The following is a 15,147-nucleotide window of genomic DNA, read 5'->3' on the forward strand; positions in this document are numbered from 1 at the left end:
GTGGGTTGTGATGGTGGTGGTGGGTGGGTGAAGTGTGAGAGAGGTGGTTTGCCAAGGGATGAGTTGCAAGTGAGCCACCCCTATTTATAGCCTGCACAGAAGCCCGGACACGGCCCCGTGTCCACCCATCTTCTCTGTCTTCATTAATTGCAGTTTGTCTGCATTAGTTGACCACGCCCCCGTGTCAGCTGGGCACGACCACGTGTGCAGAAGCGTATCTGTACTATTAAGATTTTCTTGGATTCTGCGAATCTTAGCGTTGACCACGACCCCGTGTCCAGTGGGCACGCCCCCGTGTTGGGTGATAGAAGCTTCTACAACTTTGTCTTTTCTGCAGACACTTGGGCACGCCCCCGTGCTTAGTGAATATGGGGCGTGTTCAGCCTTCTGTTCTCTTGTTTTTGCTTGGGGAGATACTGTCGAGGGATCGGGCATGCCACGTTTATTCCTTTTCTTGTATTATTGTTAGTTTTAGCTGCATTTTTGCTTCTTTTGTTCATTTAAGCTCTTTTAACCCTGGAAATACAAAAGGAAGACAAAAGCACACTTTTTCCAACATTAGTACTAAAAAGGGTTAGTTTTATGCCACATTTGATGTAATTTATATGTTGCATTTTGCACACATCAATAACCGTTTTTTTTAACAGGGATGATTTGTTTGATTTGATTCCGATTCTAGGTTTTTAGCATGTTTTAACATGTTCGGGCATGTTGGAACCCGTTTTAAAACATGTTCCGTGTATGATCAAAGGGGTTCTAATGGAATCTGGTCGATGTAACTGGTTTTTGAAGAGAGGGTGATTTGTTTTATTTGGTTCCGGTTTCGGGTTTTTAGCATGTTTTAACATGTTCGGGTATGTTGGAACCCTTTTCTAACCATAAGGTTACAACCCGATGTATACCCAAAGGGCAAGGTTGATTTCATAGCCAGTTCCTCCATACTCGGTTCCTATCAATACCTGGTTCTAGGTTTTTTTTTTACAATTTACCCGAGAAAACACTTCAAATATGATAAAGTTTTCACTAGGGTAATTATAACTTTACCCTCTTATTACATGAGTTTTCTCGGTAAGTAGACACACATATTTATTGTATGATGAACTAGGGTAAAGATCAAATAGGAATTTTATTTTCGCTAGGAAGGATAGGAAGCAATCTCAGCCGTTCATCATCTATTTTTAAATTTTTGGACGCGTGGGCTTTTTCGTCATTTTACATTATCATATCTTCGTTCTAATTTATAGATTCTGTTACTTCTTTTCTTAGTTCATCGCTCTCATAACAGAATTGAAGATTCCATATCCCTAAATCGCCATCGATCGCAAATTCAACTCTTTTCAAACATTAATCTTCTTTCGTTTGTCAATTCGATAATTTCAATGTCTTCGTCCGACTCTGCTGGTATGTTTAGCTTCAATTTTGAGTTATTTTTTGTAATTTTTGTCCAAATTTCATTGTTTTACGTTTTATAATTCGTGTTTCTGTAATTAATATTTGATATTTCATAAGTTTAATTGTTATTGTTGTATAATTTAACATAATTTGTTTGTTTTGTTTCTTCATCATTTTATTGCGTTTTAGTTAATAGTTGCGTTTTATGATATTAATTAAATTATATGCATACAAACTTGTAGTTTAAGATTTATGTAATATAAAGCTAAATATTAGCTATAACTGTTATTGTTGTAGAATTTTTGTTTGTTCATCATTTGATGCGTTTTACTGAATGTATTGCGTTTTATGCTTTTACTCATAATACTTCTTATACAAACCTTAAAGGTCTGTATTTCTAAATTATTATATACATACTTTGAGATTTAACAGTAAACACATTATTATTTAGGTTGTAATGCGTTTTATGATTTTTTGTAAAGTGTTTCAGATCACATGATGCGTTTTACTGAACATATTTTTAGGCTTATCAGTAAAAACATTATTCTGTAAGAGGTATTGCGTTTTATATTCTTTTTAATTGTTTCAGATAACATTTCCAAGTGGGAGGAACGTGTATGCATAAACAGTGGAAGAAAGTTTTACAAACCAAAAGTCAGTGGATCTCTTACACCTGCTGTTGGAATGCTTTTTAAGTCATTTGATGAGGCATTTGCATTTTATCAGAGATATGCACTTGCTGCAGGTTTTTCTGCAAGAAAAAATACCTCTTGGAAAATGTTGGTGGTTTAGTAAAAATAAGATATATTGTCTGTTCAAAAGAAGGATTTCATGTTTCCAAAGCAATAGATTCTGGTTCAGTTGAGAATAGTAAAAGAATTGTTAGACGTAATAGAGGTTCAAAAAGAGTTGGATGCAATGCTCATGTGAAACTAATATTAGAGGACAATAATATGTTTAAACTCTACTTCTTTGAACAAGAACATAATCATATCTTTGTTGAAGATGAAGATATTCATTTCTTGTCGGCTGCCAGAAGTATCGATTATGTGAAAGAAAGTTTTATATCTGGATAGTCTGCAATCAATATTGGACCTGTTAAAGCATTCAATATTATGAAAACAATTTATGGTGGTTTTGGTGAAGTTGGAGCTAGTAAAGTTGATTGTAAGAATTATAGAAGGGATTTGAATCTTTACATCGGAGAGTATGATGCAGAAATGGTAGTTAGGCGCCTTATTAGGAAGAAAGAATGTTGTCCTGGTTTCACATGTGATTATGTTATTCGTGAAGATAGAAGATTGAGAGGGCTTTTCTGGGCTGATGAGGAATCAAAAAAAATTATACAGTGTTTGGTGACATATTTGGTTTTGATGCTACTTATAAATCAAACAAGTAAGTTTTTATTTATTTATTGCGTTATATAAATTCTATTGCGTTATATATCCTCTTCTAAATTTTCTAATGCTTTTTTAATTTTTTTTATTCAGGTATGATTTGGTTTTTGTACCATTTACTGGTATTGATAATCATTTTAGGAATGTCACATTTGGTGGTGCATTACTTGGTTCGGAGACTGCAGATTCGTATAGATGGCTTTTAAGATGCTTTGTTAATGCTTTTGGAAGTGAGCCTAAAGTTGTTGTTACTGATCAAGATGCTGCAATGAAGAGAGCTATTAAGGATGTACTTCCAAGAAGTAGGCATAGGTTATGTATGTGGCATATATGGGAGAAATTGAAGACAAAGGTATTAACTGCGTTTTATGATATAACAAACTGCAATTTTATAAACTGCGTTTTATGTATTATACAATAAAATCCAACATTTTTAACAATAGAATTACAATTGCATTTTACAATCAATGCTTTTTAAGTTATTGCGTTTTATGTTTAATGATTTTATAACTTTTTATTCAGGTTGGTCCTGTTTTGTCAGCAAACACTGATTTTAATACAAGAATGACTCGTGTTGTTTGGAATGATACTATTATTCCAGAAGATTTTGAAACTGAGTGGCATTCAATAATGTTTACTTTTGGATTGGAAAATCATGAGTGGTTAAAAGACATGTACGATCTTCGATTTGATTGGATTCCTGCTTATTACCATGGAGAGGATTTGGCTGGGCTTATGCGTACTACCTCAAGATGTGAAAGCGAGAATTACTTCTTTGGTCAGATTTGCAATCCAAGATGTACACTTGTTGAATTTTTCACTCATTTTGAGACAGCAATGGATATTCAAAGGCATGAGCATAGGAGGAATGATCATGATACAAGGTATATTGAGTGTAAACCGTGGAGTGACTTTGTATTGGAGAAACAAGCATCAGAAATATACACCCAAACAATTTTTAAGGATATTCAAATTGAAATTGATGCTGCTATTACAAAGTGTATGTCAAAGTCTGTTGATACTGTGGGTGATTTTCAATATTTTGAAATAAAGGATTTCAGACAGCCATGCACATCTTTTTTCAAGGTAATTTTTTAAATTTATATTGTTTAAATATCTATTGCGTTTTATATTTCATCTTTAATTGCGTTTTAACATTATATGATCTTATGGTTATATCTGTATTATATTTATTATTCATTGCGTTTTATATTACATTTCATTAATTTTATATATCTTTTTAATCTTATTTACAGGTGCAATACAGCAAAGAAGAAGATGGTTTAAGTATAAATTGTTCTTGCAAACGGTTTGAACAATTTGGTATATTGTGCCGCCATATATTTTACGTATTACGGTATGAGGATATTAGTGAGTTTCCTAGAAGATATGTTCATAGAAGATGGACGAGAGATGTCGTTTTAATGGGATCAAATCATTCCAATATTCGATTTGATGAAATTGGTAGGAATAGTGAGATTGATAAAGTTTATAGAGAGATTGTTCTTGCAAATGAGTACGTGGTTAATAGGCTGGTTGGCGATTTAGATGAATTGTGTCGTTACAGGGATCATATTAAAAGTTATATTGATAAAGCGGATGAGGTTATGGTTGCTGCGCCGCCTCCTACTCGCAAAGAAAGATTTGCTGATATTGGAGGGAACATAGAGAAATCTGATTCTATGATTCGTGTCCCCATCAAAACAAGGACCAAAGGATGCGGTGTACAAAAAAGGATCAAGTCTAATCGTGAGATTGCAATTCAGAAATCATCAAAGATCCAGAAATCGTGCCGTGTTTGTGGTGGAAAAGGACATAACAGTCGAACGTGTAAAGATAAGGTTTCTTCTAATGCTATAGGTTCTAGCAATGGAGTGTAATTATGTATACAAATTCTTTCGAAATCAGATATCAATAAGTAAAAAATATTTGTCATTGCGTTTTATGATGTTTTGGTTAATTGCGTTTTATGATAACAACAATATATTTGATCTTTACCATATACTTGGTATTTCCAAATCACTTATCAGCTTTTTTTGGTTATTCCGTTTTATACATAGAACAATACAATATACTTTAAATGGTATTTGTTGATTTATTGCGTTTTAATATCACACAGATCATACACAAAATTAAACAAGAAATGCAAGTGGATATAATAAACATTGCGTTATATAGATGATGATAGTTTTTAAACCCACAAACATGATGTTTTCAAAACACATAATTAGAGAAAAATTACTAGCATTATCAGCTTCATGGATCAAAGTTTGTTTCTTCATCGGATGAGAACCCTAAGCTTCCATCAGGGATTTCCTCATCACTTTCAGATTCAACCCAAAGTTCAACCTGTGAGACTACTGCGTTTTGGAGCTTCTCTGCAAATTTGCTACCAGAGTTGTTGATGATTGGTATTTCAGATAACTGCTTCAAAAACCCTAGATCCTCATTGGTAGATATGTCCTTTGGGTCATACATCTCCACTTCACCATCGTCCCAAGTCACTGAAACTTTGAAAGTTTCCTCAATGAACTCCCAAGATGTAACCTGGGCATCTTCAGGTGCAGTTTGATTCGGATCACCATATCTCTTGTGTAGAATTCTGAACAGTGCGGTTGATTGATTTGTGTAACAAGAAGGTGGTATACCTATTTCGTTCATTTTTTTCAAAACATCTTCATTGCAATTATGAAGAACAGAAGCAACGGAATGGTATTTTATTTTTTTTCCATCAAGGAATTGAAGAACGAAATTGCCTCTTTCAACCCGCCAAACTGATAGTTGTGCATTAGCCATTTTTAGGGTTTGTGTGTGTTGGGTATTTGGTGTATTTTTGGTGTATGATGAGAGCAATGTGAAAATAGTTTAGGGTTTATGTTCTTATATATTGCTAGAGGAATTTGAATCAACTGTGTTTTTAATAATAAAAATGATTATTTTTTATTTTTTTCTTTGAATTGAATGTTCAATCATACACAGTATTGGCTATCAGGAATCCAAAAGGCTTTTTAAGGCATTTTAAGGCTTTTGGTCTAATCAACTGTATAAATTTCTATCATACACAATATTTTTAAGGCTTTTCTTTGTATATTATTTTATTTTTTTATAGCATTTCGTTTAAGAAGATTATAATATATTTTTTTTATTGTCCTTATTGTAATTATGTTTTTTGTGTTATAAAAAATTAAAAAAAAAAAAGCATTGCGTTATAAATTATATTGCGTTCTATGTTTGGTAATGAATAATTAGAAAAAACATTGCGTTTTATAATCAAAACATATTAAAATTAAAATTGACAATGTTGAGTTATAGCATACTTTAAAAATGATTCGTTTTATAAATTGTATATATATTTTATAAATTTTTTTTCAAATTAATGTTTAAATAAGTGCATTCATCAAAATATTGTGTTATATGAAAACATTGCGTTTTATAATAAGTAGCATTTCTAAATCAAACTAACTAGCAAGATCAAAATCAAAACATTGCGTTTTGAAAATAAGTAGCATCTCAAAATCAAAGTAAACCAGCATTAGAAAGCCTGTCTTTAATCCTATCTAAACTAGTGTCATAGGATTGTTTTTTAAGTTTCGCACTGAGGTCTCGAAACTTCTTTGAGTCCTCAATAACATAATTTCTTTGTTCGTTGATTTCATGCAATAATATCTTCGCGATGAACTTCCTTCTTAAATCTTCAAGTTGTGCGGTCTGCTTGTTGACTTGTTTTTTGTTTTTACCCCTTGCAGGTTCTTCATACTCCACGTTAAACCCACAATCCCATTTTTCGACTGGTTCTCCATGATAACATTCCATATGACGCATGGTGAATATACCACAGTCAATTCCATTGTATTGTGTCCTCCATTTCATCTGCATTCTAACAGGGGTTATTTTTTTATATCATCTGCTTTTTCATGTCCAACAAATTTAAGGTAAGCTGCTAAAGCATTCCTCTACAGAAAAAAAAAAACAAAAAGATTAGGTGGTTTATATATGTATTTTAAAAGTATAAGTAATAATACTTACTGTATTTTCAGGCACATCCCCATATTTAGCTTCATTTGTTTCTTCTTTGGCACTGTTGTCAATGATGAATATTTGATTCTCTTCAAGACTGAAGGAGATCACAAAGAAAAGCTGTATATGGAGAATCGGGACAAGGATAATTTTAAAATCCTTTATGCTTTTTAGCTTTGCACCTTGAAGAATTTTTTCTATGTTCATTGTGAATGCTTCTATCATCTTATCTTTATTTGTTTCTTCCTTATCATTCAATGGAAAAGTCTGCGTAAAATTAAACAAATTAACATATTATTGCGTTTTATGAAGTTAATAAATATACAGCTGCGTTTTATGAAGGTAATAAAACATTAAGCTGCGTTCTATAAAACTTCATTCTTTCATTCAATCAAACATTAAGCATTGCGTTTTATTAAAGAAATAAATTATAAAACTTCATTCAATCAAACTTCAAAATACTTTATTATACGAAAACAGAAGAATTGAGTTTTATATATATCATACCAGCATTCGAATAGTACAGAAAAATCTTGGAGTTTTGTTGTCTTTTGATCTTCTTTTTTCTTCTTCATTCAAAATATAAGACCAACAATTGATTACTTCTCCGGTGATTTCCAATCCTGGCCTCATTGTTTCAACAGCATATCTATATAGAAATACATGTTCTTTGATTTCGAAGAGAGTATCCCTGCAAAAAAAAAAAAATTAATAATAAATTATAATTTTTTTTTATTTTTGTTTTAGTCTATATAAATGAATTTTTACATCATTTCTCCTTCTGCATGGAAAGCGTATCCCGATATGTTGTTTTCGTGTGTCGTTCTTGCTTCCTTCATTGCTACTTGTCTTAGATAGTACGGTGAACAAAATACTTCTGGTATATTTTTCTCTCGATCAGGTCGTACCATCTTTGTTATTATTTCTTTTGTTTTGCTTATATCTGTTGTTGTTTGCTCTTGATGAACTGATTTTGCAAATGTTTTATACGGATCTTCTTGTGGGTTGAGGAATGAAGTGTTTTGAATTAGATAACTGATTTGCTTTTCAGTATTATCCTGTTCTTCAATTCTCTCAAACATTGTTTGTATTCCAGTAATTTGAACTTCTTTTTCGATTGATCTATTTTCAGATTCCGCTTGAATTTCGGTTTGTACCTCATTATCCTGAATTTTCTTTTGATTTGATTTTTTTTCTTCTTCATCTGTCCTTTTGATCATCTCCAACATTAATGATGGAGTTTCTTCGCTAAATGATGATTGTTCCATTGAAGGTTTTTCCATGTGTGTTTGCAGAATAGATGCAGGGTCATTGTTACTGTTTTTTTCTGGAATGGAGGACTGGACTACAGCTGTGTTACACTCATTGCGTTTTGCATCATCATCATCATTACGTTTTATAATCAATGGAGTTGAAATGATTTGATTTTCAGTTTCATCATTTTGGCTCAAATTTAGGAATCTTGATGGTGTTTCCATTGTATTTGAATCAATATCAACTTTCTTGTGCTTTTTTGCTTGATGGTTTAATTTTTCAATCAATGACACCCATTCGTTTACTTTGTTATGAAGAGCCTCACTGTTTGGATATTCTTCGACAATCTCATCTACACGTGATTGGATTTTTTTCAAAAATTTCTTCAAATCCTTTTATATGATCATCCAAAACATTCACAAGATATTCTTCATTTGATTTTTTATCTTCAATGTTCTTCACATTTTCATCGTCAGTTTTTGTTGAATGAATGTCAGAAAGACCTTCACTTTGATTTTGTGATGGCATGAAATTACGCAGTCGGCTTTGACTGTCTACCCACATTTTATCTTTATTTCCTATTGATGGTTTAATGAAGAATTGCCCCCATGAACCTCCACTTTCTGTTGGTGTTTTCTCAGTTTCGTTGGTTTTATTTGGGCTGTTTTGAACAATTTCTTGATTTTCTTGATCAATCTAGTCTGCTGCAGCTTTAAGTAAGGTGATTGGTTGTTCTTCAACATCGTCTTCATCATTTTCTTCAGATTCATTTTCAAAAATTTCTTTGTTTTCATTCTCGGATTCAGTTGGATAAACATAAAATTCATCCTTTTCATCTTTCTTTTTTTGCTTAGTCTTTTTGACTTTTTTCTTTTTTTCCATCACAAGACATCTCCCCTCATTTTGCGCAGCAATTTCCAATTCATCTTCAAATTCTTGTAATGTTGTAGAGTCAATTTTATCAAGAGAGAACACTTCAGTGTTTTCAGCATCGTCAAATCCTTGTTTTTTGTAAGCATATAGTATCTGTATGAATCATTGCGTTTTAGAAATATAATCAATTCAAATTTTGATGAGTTTTAAAGTATAAATCATTGTAAATAACTTACAAAACTAATGTTTTAGAAATATATTGCGTTTTACAAAAATATTGCGTTTTACAATAGAAAAGAAGTTTTAACAAATAAAGAATATAAAGAAACAAAAATGAAAGATCATTGGGTTTTATAATATAAATTGCGTTTTATAAAGTAAAATTTTAAACAAACAATGAATATAAACAAGCAGCCTAAACAAGCATTCAGCAAATATGCAGCAATAGTGAAAGATCAGATTTCATACCGCTAACAATGCAATAGGTCCATTGAAGAGCTTCTCATTTCCAGGCCATTGTCTTCTTGTACGCTTTAAAACCGACAGAATATATTCACACCAATTAAAATCCTGTGTTTTTTGTCACTTTTCATTGATGGCAAGAATCTTTGATTAACATTACTACTTTGCATTGCCTCTGCCATGATTGTAAAAAATATAACCAAGAAATTTAGTTTGAACAATCTTCCAAGCTCATTTCTTGATTGTAAATAACCAATCAAGTTGTGCGCATACATTCTCTTCAATATATCTTTGCTGAATTGACCGCGCCAGAATTTAATTATAAAATCAGTGTCTTTTGGTCTCAATTTTTCCTTAATCTCTGTTTTTCCATTTGGTATTTGAAGTACCTTTTGGATAAATTCAGCTGTGATCTTAATCTTTTCATCTCCGGTATTTATCTCATCATTTTCAGCATCAAAGTTTTTTACCAGCCAATATCCAAATTTGCGTGGAACTGAATGCAGATTGAATTTTAGTATGCTCTCAAACCCTATTTCTCTAACAGTATCCCTTTGCTCTTTTGACAAACTTTCAATATAATCTTTTAGATTATTGACTGCACATCTTATGTTGATTCTTTTTCCGTCGTAATCATAATATGGTTGTTGTTCTGGTTGTTCTTTTGTTTTATCTTTCCTCTGTGATCTCTTTGGTTTTGATTCTGCCTTTTCCTTCTTTTGATTTTTTGTCGGGTTAACTCTTGGTTGTGGATCAACAAAATCATCATCTGACACATTGAATTGTGTTAAAAACATATATTTTTTTCTTGAATTTTTGTTAAATGCGTTTTATGTTACCTGAATTTACTTGTTGTTCGGAAGTATGCAGAACAATAGCTCGACTAGATTTTTTATCATTGGAATCAGAAACTGTCTCTTCTGATGATTCTATCACCACTTTCTTTCTTCTCCTTTTTTGTTTTTCCTCTTGTTTTTTAACTTCAAATAGAATAATGAAAACAATGTCAATTAACAAATTTATGATAAAACGCATTAACTAACACTATAAAGATAAAAAGCAGTGATTCCCATGTTTTAGATAAAACACAATACTTTAAATCATATTATTTAACACAGCAAATTAACATTACATAATCTCATTTTGTTTTTTATGATAAATTAATATAAAACGCATTAGTTAACAATGTCAATTAACAAAATTATGATAAATCGAATTAGCTAACACTATAAAGATAAAAAGCAGTGATACCCATGTTTTAGATAAAACACAATACTTTAAATCATATTATTTAACAGGCAATAGTTAACAACATATGTATCTCAACAAATTCAAAGATAAAATGCAATGTTCTAAAATTCGATTACAATTCTCATAATAATAATCTCTTTGTTTCTGCAACTTTATTAAGGTAAAACGCATTAATTCACAATATATAAATCACATAAGAAGCATTAGCATCTTAGATCATAGTGTTAGCATAAAACGCAATGTAGTTTCTACTAACAAAAATGTTAAGATAGGGGAAGATATAACTCATTAACTATTTTTCGGAACGGATATCATATATTAGGTCTACTGTACTTCATAAAACGTAACTTGAATTCAGTTAAAGAGCAAAAATAGATAAAATTACCATTTTCTGAAATATCTTTTCGTTTTCTAGTTCTTTGTTGTTTCATTGGTGATTTTCGGCTAATATTTTCTTGTTCATCTATGTTCTCTTCTGCTGATGATGTTTTTTGCTTCTTTGATGATTTAGGGTTTTCAGCGACGGATTTCTTTTGAGTAACTCGAATGTAAACCTTCAAATTATCTCTCGACGACGCCATGAAGTTCAAATGGAGTATGATTTTCTCAAATTTCTTTGTGTGTTTGATCGTTCAATGGAAGTGTAAAACGTAATGCACTTTTTTTCGAAGGATTTCTGTGTATATTCAACGGCGGTTATTTTGGATTTTGACGATAATACCCCTGAAACCCCGGAGAGCGTGTTTAAATGACAGTTTTTAATTTGATTTTGATCTAGACCGTAGATTGTGCAATTGGACGGTTATGATTGCTTCCTATCCTTCCTAGCGAAATAAACTTCTTATTTTATCTCCACCCTGATGAACTATATGTATTTAAGATGTTATTTGTTATCAAAGATTATGTTCCAAGGTGGACTTTAACAGGGTTAAATAGAGGGAGTGTGTCATGAACCAATATAAACATGTTAAACTTTGATATATTCTTGTATATGTGTGGTTCAATAGTTAATTTTAAATTAAAAGGTTTATTAGATTTAAATAATTCTAACTACGACATATTAGCTAGTAACAATCCCAACTAAAGAAATTGTTGAGGACAACCCTAACTTTCAACCTATTTTATTCTATGGAGCATTTTTTAATCGAGTCTAACTGATGTAGTTGTTGTGGACTAATAAAAAATAAGTATTTTGTAGTTTAAATACCTATAGTATGGGTAAGTAAGGTCGTCCCCATAGGGAATTTGTGGTCGGTATTTAGCAGAATTATATAATTAATGAACAACTTAATTTGAGGGTTTAATTATTTTAAAAGAAACTGAAAATTTACTTAAGAATGCGTTATCGGCCATGAAACCTGCAATTCAACCTTCTCTCACAATCCGCCATGATACATGCAATTCAACCTTCTTTCACAATCCGCCATGAAACCTCTAAAAAAACCATTGTGCCCAACGGTATTGTTGACCAAATGCCTGGATCAAACCATTTTCTGGCCGTTAGCGTGCTGGCGGACAAGGGGTATCGCCCCCTTGGTAACATGCAGGGGGTGGGGGAAGGTGCCAAGGGGCGCTATTTTTGCTGAGTTGGCGGGGTGGCGTGTAACACCTCGAAATTTTGCGTCCAATAATGTGTTAACACGTGTCATTTGTTTACACGTGGCATCTATCATAAATAAAGGACTAATTTTGACAAACCTTGAAAGTATGTAAATTCGAGGGTTATAAATGTCAACAAGGGTAAATATACTGAATAGTAACCCTAAATAAATGCTTGAACCTTCAAACGAATGTATCATAGATCGTACGAAAGCGAAACACGAAAGAAAGTGAGAGATTACAAGCTACAGGGGTTAACTGTGTCAACATGTTTAATTATACCTCTGAGTGACCCTTTAACGTTCCCAAGGCTTTGTAACGGTATTATACACTCACCAAAATATAATATATAAATTTCGCAAAGTTTCGTTATGAAACGAGAAAGTTACGATCGAATTCGTAGGAGAAGGGTTAAAAGCGTCAATAATGAAAGTTAAGGCTTTCTGAATAATTAGTAAACTAATCGGGGACTTAACAACGCGGGTAAATAACACGAGGTCCTTAGTTGTAATTAACCGAGGGCCAAACCGCAAAGTTACCCCTTCAAACCCAAAAGGTCAGGTAAATCATTACGAAAGATTTCGTTATTAATTACCAGATTCTGATAATCATTTCAAAAGATTTAAAATTTCTGGAAACCAAGCCTCTCGCGACCCGCGTTAAGTAATAGCCTAAGTGTAGGCGGGCCGCGAGCCTCCTGTTTTACGCGCCTGTTATTTGAATTCCAGGCGACCCGCATTAAACAAGCATGGAACTCCCATGCGGGCCGCGTAAAACGCCCAGATGCAGAAAGTTGTAACTACTTGCCTTTTGGAGCCTTTGAACGATCAAAACACTAATGAATGAGGCATGGGCACCCTACACTTGACCCATATCACTTAGGGACACCTGCCCATGATCCATGATCAAATGTAGACTGAGTTGTGATGATCTTAGGTGCTTTCTTTGGCTATAAATAGCATACTTGTGAGCATATGTTCACCACACCTCAAACACACATCTCTGATCATTCTAAGAGCTCCCAAGCATCCATCTCTGCTCTATAAGAAAGAAACAACTTCTGTAAGTCGTTCATAACCATTTTGGTCTTACATTTCCATAGTTTTAGCTTATAAACCCAACCATCGTAACTAACGGTTGTCATTACAATAACTTGCAAATGGTTCAGTCTTATGACGAATCAAAAGTGGTTTTGAGTTGGTATTTATGTGGGTAATAAACCTCTAAAAGGGTTCCCCCTGATCACCACTCTAACTATGTCAAATATCGAGTCAAACGCGCACTTAAAAAGTCAACAGAAAGCTATTTTAGCGATTTATGCATAATCTGTAATGTACATACTAAGAAACCTGTTTTGACACTCATAAAATATGATATTAAGTATATAAACTTGTTTGCGCTCGTTTGAATCGACCATTTGCTATATTGACCCGGTTCGGAGCCGAATGTCGCAAAAGTTTGACTTTTGCATTGACTTCAGTTCTGACCCGTTTTAGTGAGGTATAGATATACCTTAGGACCCTCTTAGGACCAGGTTACATGATGGTATAAACCTCTGTAATCGGTTCATGAGTTATCCGAGTCTTTTACGCATTTCCGTTAATCGCCTAAAAGTTGACCGTAACGCCATTTTGAAAATAAAACGAGTATTTTGGACACGTGAACGGACCAGAACCTTGCTTATTAAATTATAAGCATGTCCTTAAAGTTTCACGTCAATCCGAGGTCTAGAATGAGAGTTATGCTAAATGGCGCATTTAAAGTAAACTTTAGTAATTAACGGCGCAATTAGCATAACACCTATCTAAACCAAGATTTCGTCACCAAAACTTTTACCCACTGTATTAAAATAATATTTTGGGAATTTTAAAGATTTTTAATAATTTTTACCTCGCTCATAACCTGCGGTTATGGCTACGGTTCGGTAAATACCGAATATGCCCTTTTCGGCCAAAACATGAGTTCTACAAGGTCTTTTGACCCGATTCCAGTTGCTACTGATTTTAAATAATAAATAAAGTATTTTAAGCTTTATAAGCTGTACGGGAAACTCAGATTTCCTGTAGAACTCGAAAAGCTCTTTAAAAGTCTTTAAAATGACCGAAAAACCCCTACGGGGCGTAATATTAACTAAAACTCGTTACGGGCATCACGGAAGGTATCCTACTGATACCACAACCTCTTTAAGGCATATTGACTTAGGAAATAAGCGTACGACTCTCATGGTTAACCGTTTCGCCTATTGCGCGCACGGTTCGGCTTATGAAACTAGTTTTCATAAATTAGCCGATACGGGTCAAATTATATTATTTGGACCCCAAAATCCAGAGTGTGAACCATAAACCCATATAAAACAAGTCTCTGAGCTTGTTGGGTCAGAATCGCACTCCATTCTCGGTTTTCGCCTTTTCACGCGATTAAACCATATTCACATATCGGAACCAACCGGTCTAGGCTACGGCCATTATAACGACTCGTTAGGATTCTAAGAGGTTAATTAAAACCTTCGTTCCAGATTAGGAGCCCCAGTAAAAGCTATCGGTGATTTAATCCAAATTAAGGAAATATACTTGCAAAGGTAAATACTTTAACTTATTTCCCCTATATGGGCTTGGGTTACGGTATGTTAATACCGCTTGATTGAGCATTATATTTTTCCATCGCTTAGGTGGTTAATTAAATAATATGATCGGCTCATTTAAACAGTTTTGTTTCTTAAAAGCCTTTGGGGGGTTTAATGACCGTTGTCCCGGATATCCTTGGCATCATTTTACAAAATGGCCACGACCTTCGACATCCCGGTGTAGGCGTACACCCGGTATATATTGTCGACATTAAATTAAAAGACGTAGCCGTTGGTTTTTATACTACGGTTTTACGCAATGTGGTGTGTCTATAAATC

General features: G+C 33.2%; 1 protein-coding gene across 1 annotated transcript; it reads left to right on the forward strand.

Annotated features, from left to right (window-relative positions):
• The first annotated feature begins 1,379 nt into the window (after nucleotides 1-1,379).
• On the forward strand, nucleotides 1,380-3,601 carry LOC118488158 (protein FAR1-RELATED SEQUENCE 6-like). Its single transcript, XM_035985365.1, has 8 exons — nucleotides 1,380-1,401; nucleotides 1,982-2,137; nucleotides 2,218-2,430; nucleotides 2,539-2,655; nucleotides 2,721-2,787; nucleotides 2,883-3,141; nucleotides 3,312-3,528; nucleotides 3,573-3,601. The coding sequence occupies exons 1-8, from the start codon at nucleotides 1,380-1,382 to the stop codon at nucleotides 3,599-3,601; spliced, it is 1,080 nt and encodes a 359-aa protein (XP_035841258.1).
• The last annotated feature ends 11,546 nt before the right edge of the window (nucleotides 3,602-15,147 follow it).

This window comes from Helianthus annuus, chromosome 16 (genome assembly GCF_002127325.2).
Source record: "Helianthus annuus cultivar XRQ/B chromosome 16, HanXRQr2.0-SUNRISE, whole genome shotgun sequence".
Lineage (NCBI taxonomy): Eukaryota > Viridiplantae > Streptophyta > Magnoliopsida > Asterales > Asteraceae > Helianthus > Helianthus annuus.

Coding starts and splice junctions, on each gene's coding strand:
- LOC118488158 (XM_035985365.1), top strand. CDS start 1,380: ATGTCTTCGTCCGACTCTGCTG. Junction 2,431..2,538: donor TTTCTTGTCGGCTGCCAGAA/GTATCGATTATG, acceptor GTTTTGGTGAAG/TTGGAGCTAGTAAAGTTGAT. Junction 3,142..3,311: donor GGGAGAAATTGAAGACAAAG/GTATTAACTGCG, acceptor CTTTTTATTCAG/GTTGGTCCTGTTTTGTCAGC.